The following is a 12,247-nucleotide window of genomic DNA, read 5'->3' as shown; positions in this document are numbered from 1 at the left end:
ATAGGATAACAAAGGGCCACCAGGACCCATCCAGGTTATCCTGTATCAGTCGCACAGCAACTGATACAGAATAATATGAATTAAAGAATTAGAGAGAAAAATAAATGACAGCAGACACGTACATCTTTGCGGCCCAACAGCAGTAGCAGCATCAGCAGCTAGCACCCAACAGCACCAGCAGTTGCATTGGTATGCACTGCATACCAATTATACTATGCAGCATGCACAATCACTGCCAACGACAACAACAACAACAAAAAGTGAAACAAGTTGTGGAAACAGCGTTGCTTTGTAGTCGGACTCAGTTTTACTTATCAACCAAATATTACGTTGTTCATGTCATGATGTATACAATGAATGGATCAGCTGCGAAACCAATGAAATGAATTATTTGATTAATCTAAATCAAACACAACCTACTACTTAGGTGTGTGACTAAAATAACAATTTCGAATAATTTCAAATTTCGATATTATTCTTTTTCTTGTTCTCCATCGTAGCAGGTAGTGTATGGTGCGTCAACTCCATAAGCACTGAGCACTGAGCACTGCACTGACATGTGACTAGTGGTGAATAACAGGCAGGGGGAGGGATCAGGGGCTGACAGGCTAAGGGAGGGAGTGGTGACACTGGTGACTGGTGAGTGGTGAGTGGCAGCAATAAACATGAGATGTGGGCGGACGCCGCACATCTCATGGTGATCAATGGTGACAACCAACGAGTATAGATTATATACTCGTTGGTGACAACCTTCCTGTTACGTCATGAGAGAATTACCCGAGGGCACCAGTAACGTGTTTCAGTGTGTTTTGAGAAGGATGGCAGACAGCCCAGCAGGACAGCCGAAGCGCGGCTAGCTGAGTGTCAGGTGAGGGTGGGGGCCACTGCCGCCGCACCGCCACTGTTGTCACTCTTGGGTTATGACAGGTGTGGTGCCGGAATGTAGTAGTCACAGGAAGAGCGGCCGTGTGCCTCTGTGCCCGGCGTGTTTGATGCTTTAGTGATGAATACATTGTAACAGTGACTCTGACCACAGGGAGTGAGGCGCGGCGCTGGGCAGTGGGCACTGAGGGTTGTGGGGGGCGTGGTGTGAACTATGCTGCGGCGGGACGCCGGGTGCCAGCGGGGGGCGGCTGGGGGCGAGGGCCTGCAGGAATCCCAGCCCTCCACCCCCGGTGAAGACTGCAAGTTTGTTAATTCTGCTCATCCTGAGTCGGTGGGTAGCCTACACTTATCTCCTTGCACAGCACTGCACGAAGTTTGGTGGCTGCTTAATTAGGGCGCTGTGGAAAGTACGGTAAAATTCCAATTTCTGCCCGTACTCCTACTATGCCCCCCCCAACAACAAGCTTGGGGACAGGTGGGAATGCGGGGTTTCGGGTAGGGAACATGAAATGCGTCGGAAATGCGTATTTTTATTATTATTATTATTTTTTTTTTTTTGCATAATTGTGAGGGAAGAATTGCCATCCAAAACTCTACGGAAGGTTCACTACAACTTTCGTAAGTTGATTAATTTGTATAAATTACATAAATTTGAAGTAAATTTCATCAAGGACGCTAACCTAACCTAATCTAACCTAATGTAAACCTACAGTAACCTAAACCTAACCTTACATAACATAAACCTAAGGAAACTTAGTGAAAATTCTGTAGACTTTTTAATGGGAATTTTTCCCCGTTATGCAAAAAATACACATTTCTGAAGCACCTCATGTTCCCCACCTGAAACCCCACATTCCCACCTGTCCCCATGCTTATTGGTCTGGGTAGGGGAGAGTATGGGCATAAACTAGAATTATACCAAAAGTAGCTACTATAGTAGCAAACTTGATAGCACCTAAGTTGAGACTTTGACCTAATGAGAAGTAGCTAATGTGAGCTTTCAAAAGGAAAAAGAAAAAGCATTATTTTGTATAACCAATAAAAAATTCACTATTTATTCACATGTAATATACATACTGCCTTCATTCAAATATAAGATTCACTAATGTGAAGTACTAAATGGATGTCAAGGATATCCAAGAATTTCTCCACCGCTAACATCACATGTAATCATTTTGCCACTATGCTTTATGCTTACCACCACCCTACAGTATTCAGGGTTTCTGTCAAATTTATCACCTCACTTTTCAGGTTCACATCTCTCTCTCCATTTCCACTTTCACCTGATTTACTTCCAGCTCTACTTACACAAGTAGATGGTGTAATTCCTCCTATAAATCCAGGACATGATTTATTGACTTGAATGTAACATTAGATTCTCCTTTGCATTTTGAATTCATGTGGTGGTAACAAACTTTGTACCTTCCTGGCATCCACTTTGTGGTAGTAGTGAAATCTAGAACTTGTAATGCAGTACTTGCAAGATTGAAATTTGTGTGTTTGTGTTTCTTTTTTGTCTCTCCTCCAAAGATGGGCAGTTTAGTCTGTTTCATATATTTTGATGTGTTAGATCCTTCCACCATGTTTATAAATGCTCTTTATATTTTGTCAGGTCTTTTTATATGTTTCTTCTTCTGGAGTTTTCAGACGACAGTAGCATATTCTAATCTGAGTTGAATCACAACACTAAGTTCTTCATTGTGTCCATGTGATTATAATGGGAGACTACCCAGATGTTGGTCAGTTATTTATATGATTTTGATTTTGTTGAAAGCTTCTCTGGGCATGTCACTTAAAATCACCACCCTTATACATGTATACCTTTTCTTTTCCATTTTTTTTTTCCCCCATTTTTGTAATCAAGCTTGGATGATTAGAGCCTCTCCTCATCTTCATAACTATATTTTTTTGGTGTTGAATATAGTAATTTTCCCACTACATAATGCTCTGTGGCTAATTTTTTAAACGTTGGTGTTAGTAAGTATCAACAGCAAACCCCACATTGTGCTTCCTCTTACTAACTTTGCAAATGAGTTTTTTAAACTCAGATAAGGAGATACAATGTGGTGTTGGTTAGACCTAACATCATCATTGCTCTTCGCACAGGTTGGCAGCTCTGAAGATGCACTTTTCGTCCCAAGCTGATCAGCCAATGAATATTTACATAATTTATGACTGTGCAAATACATTTGTTCGTCTAGCCAGTGCTCACCAATTAAGCATCATTATGGCAATGATGAATGGAGCTCCAATAGCTGAGACTCAAAAGATTTCCTTGCTTGAGCTGGTGTCAGAAAAGCCAGTCCTACAAGATATGGCGGTATTGTGAGCATGGTGATGGAGACAGGCAAGAAGGCATACCCTGAAATTGGTGCAGGGGTGGGTGGTCTGTTGCAGCCCAAAGTATTAAACAAGCTGCAGACACCATCAAGGATGCAGCACACTCCTTGAAAAGTTCTGGTCTCTTTACAAGGAAATAAATGAGTACCAAATTGGACTTTGTGCAAGATAATGGGAAGGATGTAATAGATTTTTTTTTTATAAAAGAGGAACAAACACAAAAATAACATTTGTCAAATGTATCTAAAAAATAACTGTTTACACATGGTAAGAATGGTGAATCCAGGATTTTTGGATTGTTGGGGGATCTAACCTAGGTTAGGCCAGGTTGGTTTGATTAGGTATATTAATTTCCAAAGCAATGGCCAGTTGTAGCCAGATCTACACATTGAACATATATTTTCCAAAACAAAATGTTGATAATAAGGGTCTGCCACATCAATATTCCTTTACATTACCCAATGATAGCCTACAGCACAGCTACACTGCAAGGAAACTTAAGCAAATAAAAACTGAAAGTAGCCAAATGGAATATGGTAACTCAGTCATTAAACCAGAGATTGAAATAATTGGGGTAGTATTAACTTATTTATCAGGTCAAGGATGTGTTCTACACTTTGAAAATGATAACACACACCTCAGTACAGGGCTGCCCAAATATTTCAGTGCTACAGCCACATTGAAAAAAAAAAGAAAAAAAAAAAAAAAGAAATGTTATAAACTTGCATACTATATTAACCTAAAATTATTAATGTTTAAAATATAAAATAAAAGTCTTAAAGAAGAAGCCACCCTCCCAGACATATGCACACCTACAGGAAGAAAATTAAATACTTGCAATATTATTTGCCATTGTTTATTAACTTTCTCTTTCAAATTTAGTAACATTTGCTGAGTCACATGAAATTGTTTAGCGGGCTGTAGTTTGCCAACACCTGCCTTAGTACCATAGATATACAATTTAAAACCACTGCTCTATAATCCTCCCATGCAGTGCCCTACCTGTTGCTTCTTCCAAAAGAACATACTACATGTTGTGGCACAGAATCTGGAGCAGGCAGGCCGCTGTTCACAGCAATATTATGCAGTACTGCTGTAACAATAATCATCTTGTTTGTCTCTATTTTGCATGTAAGTGCATCAATACTGCAAAACTGTCATTTTCACACCCCAAAGCATCTCTCAACTGAGTTGTGTATGCCTATATGTGATCTAATTTCTTGTTCAGTTTGGAGATTCTGTGTTGGTGTCAACAAGTAAGTTATAGATGGATATCCTGAAGCTTACAATAAGTACCCTGTATAACCTTTATTTCTAATTTTTTGCCAAAGCCTAAAATAATAAAAAATGCAGTAGTCATGGGCACTTCTTGGCCAACTGTTAATGATATTTGTGAAACATTTTGGTATCACAAACTGTCATCACATTCAGTGTGAGGTAGCCTTTCCTGCAGCAATACAGTTCCGCATTGTTTCCCCCAGGGCTAATAATTGGAGTTAAGGTCCATCTACACAGCCGATGACACCTAGCATGCCAGCAATTCCTCTGCAACCTGACACATGTTGGTCGGTTCAGGAAACTTTATATAATTTGGTGACATATGTATCAATGTAGCTGCTATGCAGTGAACAAATTTCCAGATGTCCCCAAACCATCTGCCATTGTCAATCCCACTAACACAGTAGCATAGTGGTGCAAGAAGCTGTAGGTAACCAGGAACACTGCAGCCTGTGGAGAAGGAGAGATAATATTAGTTGTCTGGTTGTTTCCAGTTCTGTGTGGGAAAACACCACATATGCTACATAGTTTTTCATGACATTTCATAATGAAGCAAAGCAACAAAAAAAAAAAAAAAAAAAATATCAATGTTCATTCACTTTCATTTATTAACGTTAACTAGTTCTTTGTTAAGGAAGTAAAGAAGATATGTAATAATTAGTACAAAAATTAATGATGTGTTGTAGGTGTATGTAATTTATTTAATGAATCTATTAGAAAAATATTCTATTGTGATCAAATAAAAAAAATCTTGCTAAACACTTAGAACACAGTTCAACACACCAACTAATATATAGCATACTCCTCCACCCATGTTACTTTTATACCAATTTTCATTTACTGCATAATTTATTCATTCATTGAGCTGGCATGACAGCAGTTGTTTGGCCCACCTGTTTCACACTGCTATATAGCTGTCGTGTCATGCCACAAGTAGGCTACGCCAACCAGCTGGGTGAGTTAAGCCCCTAATCCCCTACCACTGGAGTTGTTTTGTTTCTATTCCTAACATAACATAACCTTACATAGAGGAACTGAAATGGAGTGAAAGAAGCAGAGGCAAACAGGTGATTGGGGCAACACAACTGGGCACATATATATTACTTTCCCTCCCATCCCCTGAGCTGTTGTCAGTTCCCCAAAATATAACTGCTACCGTTTTATGTGTATGTATTGATGCTTGAAGGCATGAACAACAATTAAATGATATACTTACCACGTTAAAATCCTGTAAGAACTGAAGTCTGAAGAGACTTGAGACTTCACTGAATTTTCTGTAAACGTCAAAACAAACCCAAAATTCACTGTGGTAAGGGAGCCTGAATGCACCCATTTATAAATGCCATTATCTCTTCCTTACAATGATGGTCACTATTTTCCATTTACAAGGAAACATTTTGACATATTATCATATTTTTAACATAAGTTTTAATCATATTTGATTTGTGAATAACATTGGTGTCTCCTGTTGGGGAGGGATAGGAGACACCAACAATTATTTAAGAAACCTTTAGTGTTTAGTGTAAGGTTATACTAACACCAACGTTTAAAAAACGGGACGTACCAAGAAACAGCTACATTAGTATTAGCAATTACTAACACAACGTTTAAAAAATTGGCTGCTAGTGTTAAATTTTAATAGTAGTTCTTGACAGACCTCATGCCACTTATCTTCATGTCTTCAATACCAGGAATATCATTGCCACTAATACTGACTCTGCTTATTACAAATTTTACTTTTGTGTGTGTTGAAAGGGAATCTCCTAAGTCTAACGTTTTCTTTATGGTAGTCAAACCTTGGAAATATTTTAAAGCTATCACTGAACTGGACTTAAGCAATCTTCGTGTTGCCAGACTTAGTGCAGTGTTTTACTTAAACAGAATTGGTTTATGAGGTATTATGTGCAATGAGATACGTGTAGTCATTGTGAAATTACTCACTTTATGTATCTGATATCATACCTTATTCTGCTTTGATTTTTGTTTTCTTTTGTTAATGTAAAATGAATTGTCTGCTCAAAATGTTCACTAATTCCTCTTTCATGTGTACAGGTTTATCCTTCATTTGCTATATGTTTGATTTTATCTTTCATTTTGGTTTTTCTGTTGATTTAGGTATAGAATGAGTAAGATTGATCCTTACATTTATTTATATGTTTTGACTGACTCCATAAGCTTCATTTCTTATGGCTGATAAAGGATTTCTTTCTATTTTGTTTCTGTGTGTTTCAATTAATGCATGTCCCTTTTTACCTTACTTTCATATGCTGTGCAAGACTCTTCTTCATCACACTTGTTTATGTGGGATGGGTGTATCTTCTCTTCACATTTCATAAAATTTCAAACATTAATTACCTACTTGAATTATTAATTGAAGTACATATACTTCACAATTTGTGGTTTGAAAGTACTTTCAACTCATTATAAATTCCCATTTTTAAAGTTAGTCTGATTTAATTTGACAATTTCTAGTACCATTTCAGCACAACAGCCTTATCTGTCTATGTATTTAGTATTTTTCACATGTAATGGTGGGTTTCCATTCACACTGCTCTTTTAGGTGAGGTGGAATAGAAACTATTTCATGTTATCAGTTCCACTTCTCTAACTGACTGTCTTCAGCCTCTCTCATCGCTATAATGTTGCATCTCTTGCTACCTGTGCTCTGTCCTTATTTTCACACTAGCTGCTCTTCTGATCTTGTTCATTGCTTGTCTTCCCTCTTCCCGTGGCCTCATTGCATAGGACTTTCTACTTTCTCTTGCCCCTTTCATTTCCACCTTTCCAATGCAAGAGTTAACCAGTACTCTCAATCTTTTATCTCATATTCTGATAAACTATATATGTATATATGATAAGTTACTGGTCATTGTATACCTGTATACAGTATTAAACACCAGAAGACTCATTGACGCCTTTGCAGGTTCTGAGTGGTCTGAATGATTTACGCAAGAGTGGGCATTTTTGTGATGTAACGTTGTGTGTGGATGGACAAACCTTCCCCGTCCATCGGTCTGTTCTAGCTTCCTTCAGTCCTTACTTCAGGGTAAGCAGGATGTAGTATTAGTTCACATATGTTAAGTTGACTGGACACAATTTTTAGCACTTCATAGATTGAAAACACATTTGTAGTTCATTGTAGTTCATTAGTAAGTTCTTGTATAGGCTTCTGATCAGTTACAGCTACAGTTCGTGGTAATGTTTTATTTTCAACAGTTTTATGAGCAAAGTATTATGTGTGGTGATGGCTGGATGTTTCCTGTGAAGTAAAGGCTAGACATAGGTTTTACATGTGTCTTTGTCCCTTTCACTCCATCCAGGCAATGTTCCTGAGCAACCTTGCCGAGTCTCAGCAGGAACACATCACTCTGAGTGGTGTCGAGGCAGGCATGGTGGCACTGCTGCTTGACTATGCATACACCTCAACCATCACCATTACTGAGGCCAATGTACAGGTGAGGGGAAAACTTGCTTCCTTTTTATCCTCATGTCATGATTTCCCTCTACTTAGGGATTAAGTATTCTCTACCTTTCTAACTTCAGCATATAGAGCTTAGGTCACACTGTAAGTCAGACAGCCTTCATTCATAGTATGATAGCTCAGTCTAGGTAAAAAACACTGTTGTCTTGGCAGTGTGTTTAGTGGGTGTGCAGTCACCCAGCGTAATAAGAGAACATGAAGATATGTAAGTTGTGCTAGAGTAGATGACGAGATTACCATGATTGACTGTGTCATAAGAACACTAAGAAATTACATGAAGATGGAAAAGGTTTTTTAGTCATGAAAAGTGTATTTACCAGTTATTGAATATCTGGTATGAAGGTGCACAGTAGAGTGCTTTAGATATTGGGACAAAATTATTATGAAATTTCAAGGTAATCTTTTAGGCCCTTTTATTGTGAATCACTACAGAAGAAGAGAAAAAAAACCGGTGCTGTAAAAGAAATTATTGCTATGAATATCTGTTTCTTTAGAATTGGAAATTTATGTTTTTGTCAATCTCAAGACAAATTTAGGTGTGTTTTTGTCATCCTTAATATCCTTGAGAATATGTTAGATGCAGGTGTGGGTATGTGTTGAATTTATATGGATATGTACCAGTAGTGATGGTCTGTACCATGCTTCAGGTTTGATAAATAAGTGCTTAAAGGAGAAACTTTCATCTTTTCTTTTTGCTGAACAGGCCCTTTTGAGTGCTTCAAATTTGCTGGAGGTGGTGGCAGTGAGGGATGCTTGCTGCAGGTTCCTTGAGCGCCACATTGATGCCACTAACTGTGTGGGCATCCACTGCTTTGCTGAGGCCCATGCTTGCCATGACTTAACGAAGAAGGCTAAAGCTTACACTTTGAGGTTAGACTAACCCTGGTTTTCCTGCAATATGTAGTAGTATTCTTCCATCAATAGGGAAGATAAATTGAGATTAATGTAGATATAATTGGTAATACATAAATTACCTGACACAGGATCTGAGGCTAAAGAAACTCAAATAAGGATTGAGTTCAGACTTATCATTGCATATTTAATTTGCCTATTTGCCTTACTGTCATAATGCATCTGTTTGCTATGCAGTACATATTCCATTTCTTCTTTTGATAAAGCACAAACACTGATTTGTCACATCAGTCATGTCTGTTTTTTTAATTTTCCTTTGAGGGATTAGCTGATTCCCTATGGATCCTTGTCAGTACCAACCATACTACTTGACAAATAAATGTATTAAAAATGAATAAGTTAATGCATCCATTGGAAAAGAAAGGCTGATCACTCAAATCACTTCATAGGCACTTGTCTCAGCATCAGTGCTTAGAAATGTCTCCTGGTCAAAGAGATGCTAAGTTGCCTCTTTACTTATAGTGTGGTTTTGTATTTTCCAACAGGAACTTCAGTCAAGTCATGAGTGGGGACGAGTGGCTCAGTCTGCCCATGGAGAAAGTGGTTGAGATCTTGTCATCGGATGAGTTGGAAGTGGAGAGAGAGGAGTATGTGTATGATGCTGCCACCACTTGGCTCCACCATTCCTATGCCACTCGTTCCTCCATCTTTCACAAGGTAACTTTGATTTTCCATGGAAAAACATTGGTCAAGAAGTGAATATTCATGGAGAGATAAAATAAAGATGTCTGATTGTAATGCATCAGAAACAGAACTGGAAAAGTCATGCAGGACAGGATCAGTTTTTAATTGGAAAGTGTCTTGGAATTTCTTGATCTGATCATTGAATCTCTTTGAATCTTTTCATTAGTGAGTCTCTTTATTTATTTGTCCTTTTTTTTTTTTTACATTACAAGGGCACTGGCCAAGGGAAAACAGTGTTGGAAAAAAAAATCCCGCTGGTTGCCAGGCCCTGTTAAGAGGAAAGTAGGAGAAAGAAAAACAAAAAATCTAAAAGGAGGGTCCAGTTAACGTAAGAGGTGTCTTGACACTCCTCTTTTGAAAGAGTTTAAGTCATAGGCAGGTGGAAATACAGACACAGGTAGAGAGTTCCAGAGTTTACCAGTGTAGGGAATGAAGGAGTGAAGATACTGGTTAACTCTTGCATTAGGAAGATGGACAGAATAGGGATGAGAAGAAGTAGAGAGTCTTGTGCAGCGAGGCCGCAGGAGGGGGAAGGCATGCAGTTAGCAAGTTCAGAAGAGCAGACAGCATGAAAACAGCGGTAGAAGACAGATAAAGATGCAACATTGCGGCGGTGACTTAAAGAATCAAGACAGTCAGTTAGAGGAGAAGAGTTGATAAGACGAAAAGCTTTAGATTCCACCTTGTTTAGTAAAGCTGTGTGTGGATCCCCCAGACATGAGAGCCATACTCCATACACGGGCGGATAAGGCCCTTGTACAGAGCAAGCAGCTGGGAGGGAGAGAAAATGGACGAAGACGCCACAGGACACCTAACTTCTTGGAAGCTGATTTAGCAAGAGTAGAGATGTGAAATTTCCAGTTTAGATTTTTAGTGAAGGATAGACCGAGTGTGTTTAATGTAGAGGAGAGGGAAGTTGAGTGTTATTGAAGAAGAGAGGATAGTTGTCTGGAAGGTTATGTCGAGTAGATAGTTGTAGAAATTGAGTTTTTGAGGCATTGAACAAAACCAGGTTTTCTCTGCCCCAATCAGAAACAAGTGAAAGATCAGAAGTTAGGCGTCCTATAGCATCTCGCCTTGAGTCATTTAATTGTTGTTGGGTTGGGCGTCTGTTGAACGCTGTTGAATAATGCAAGGTGGTATCATCAGCATAGGAGTGGATAGGGCATTGAGTCAGATTTAGGAGATCATTGATGAATAATAGAAAGAGAGTGGGTGATAGGACAGAACCCTGTGGAACACCACTGTTGATAGTTTTAGGGAAGAACAGTGACCGTCTACTACAGCAGCAATAGAACGATCGGAAAGGAAACTGGAGATGAAGGTACAGAGAGAAGGATAGAATCCGTAGGAGGGTAGTTTAGAAATTAAAGATTTGTGCCAGACTCTATCGAAGGCTTTCGATATGTCAAGGCCGACAGCAAAGGTTTCACCGAAGTCCCTAAAAGAGGATGACCAAGATTCAGTTAGGAAAGTAAGAAGATCACCAGTAGATCTGCCTTTACGGAAACCATACTGGCAATCAGAGAGAAGGTTGTGAGCTGATAGATGCCTCATTATCTTCCTATTAAGGATAGACTCAAAGGCTTTAGAAAGGCAGGAAATCAAAGCTATAGGGCGGTAGTTAGAAGGATTGGAGTGGTCACCTTTTTAGGGACAGGTTGAATGTGAGCAAACTTCCAGCAAGAAGGATAAATAGAAGTAGAGAGACACAGATGAAAGAGTTTGACCAGGCAGTGAGCGAGTTCGGAAGCACAGTTTTGAGAACAACAGGAGGGACTCCATCCGGACCGTAAGCCTTCCGAGAATCAAGGCCAGAGAGGGCCAGGAAAACGTCTTTATAAAGAATTTTAATTTTAGGGATGAAGTAGTCAGAGGGTGGAGGAGTAGGAGGAATATGCCCAGAATCATCCAAAGTTGAGTTGGTAGCAAAGGTTTGAGCGAAGAGTTCAGCTTTAGAAAAGAAGAGACAGCTGTAGAGCCATCTGGATGAAGTAAAGGAGGGAAAGACGAAGAAGTAAAGTTGTTAGAGATATTATTGGCTAGATGCCAGAAATCTCGAGAGGAGTTAGAATTGGAAAGACTTTGACATTTTCTATTGATGAAAGAGTTTTTAGTAAGTTGGAGAATAGATTTGGCATGATTACGGGCAGAAATATATAGGGCATGAGTTTCAGCAGTTGGATGGCTACGGAACCGTTTGTGAGCCGCCTCTCTATCATTGACAGCACGAGAACAAGCAGAGTTAAACCAAGGCTTTTTAGCTTTAGGGTTAGAGAAAGTATGAGGAATGTATAGCTCCATGCCAGAGATAATCACCTCTGTTATGCGCTCGGCACAAAGAGAAGGATCTCTGACATGAAAACAATAATCATCCCAAGGAAATCAGAATAGTACTGCCTTAGTTCCTCCCACTTAGCAGAGTTAAAATGCCAGAAGCACCTCCGCTTAGGCGGGTCCTGAGGCTGCACTGGAGTGATAGAACAGGTAACGGAAATTAGATTGTGGTCGGAGGAGCCCAACGGAGAGGAAAGTTTAACAGAGTAAGCAGAAGGGTTGGAGGTTAGGAAAAGATCAAGAATGTTGGGCGTGTCTCCAAGGCGGTCAGGAATACGGGTAGGGAACTGCACTAGCTGCTCTAGGTCATGAAGGATAGCAAAGTTGAAG

General features: G+C 39.4%; 1 protein-coding gene across 2 annotated transcripts in view; it reads left to right on the top strand.

The window, feature by feature from the left end:
- The first annotated feature begins 643 nt into the window (after positions 1–643).
- Positions 644–12,247, top strand: part of LOC123513875 (kelch-like protein diablo) — a 56,348-nt gene continuing 44,744 nt past the window's right edge. Inside the window, exons 1-6 of one of the 2 annotated variants that reach the window (XM_045271309.1) lie at positions 644–868; positions 1,037–1,216; positions 7,427–7,549; positions 7,824–7,958; positions 8,688–8,854; positions 9,382–9,553. In XM_045271309.1, the coding sequence (XP_045127244.1) occupies positions 1,097–1,216; positions 7,427–7,549; positions 7,824–7,958; positions 8,688–8,854; positions 9,382–9,553 (717 nt within the window). In that variant the 5' untranslated portion in view covers positions 644–868; positions 1,037–1,096. Of the gene's footprint in view, positions 869–909; positions 1,217–7,426; positions 7,550–7,823; positions 7,959–8,687; positions 8,855–9,381; positions 9,554–12,247 lie in introns of those variants that run through there. The other variant, XM_045271310.1, reaches the window with a different exon arrangement.

Source organism: Portunus trituberculatus, chromosome 37 (genome assembly GCF_017591435.1).
Source record: "Portunus trituberculatus isolate SZX2019 chromosome 37, ASM1759143v1, whole genome shotgun sequence".
In the NCBI taxonomy this organism is placed as follows: Eukaryota; Metazoa; Arthropoda; class Malacostraca; order Decapoda; family Portunidae; genus Portunus; species Portunus trituberculatus.
This window is presented reverse-complemented; position numbering and strand designations above follow the sequence as displayed.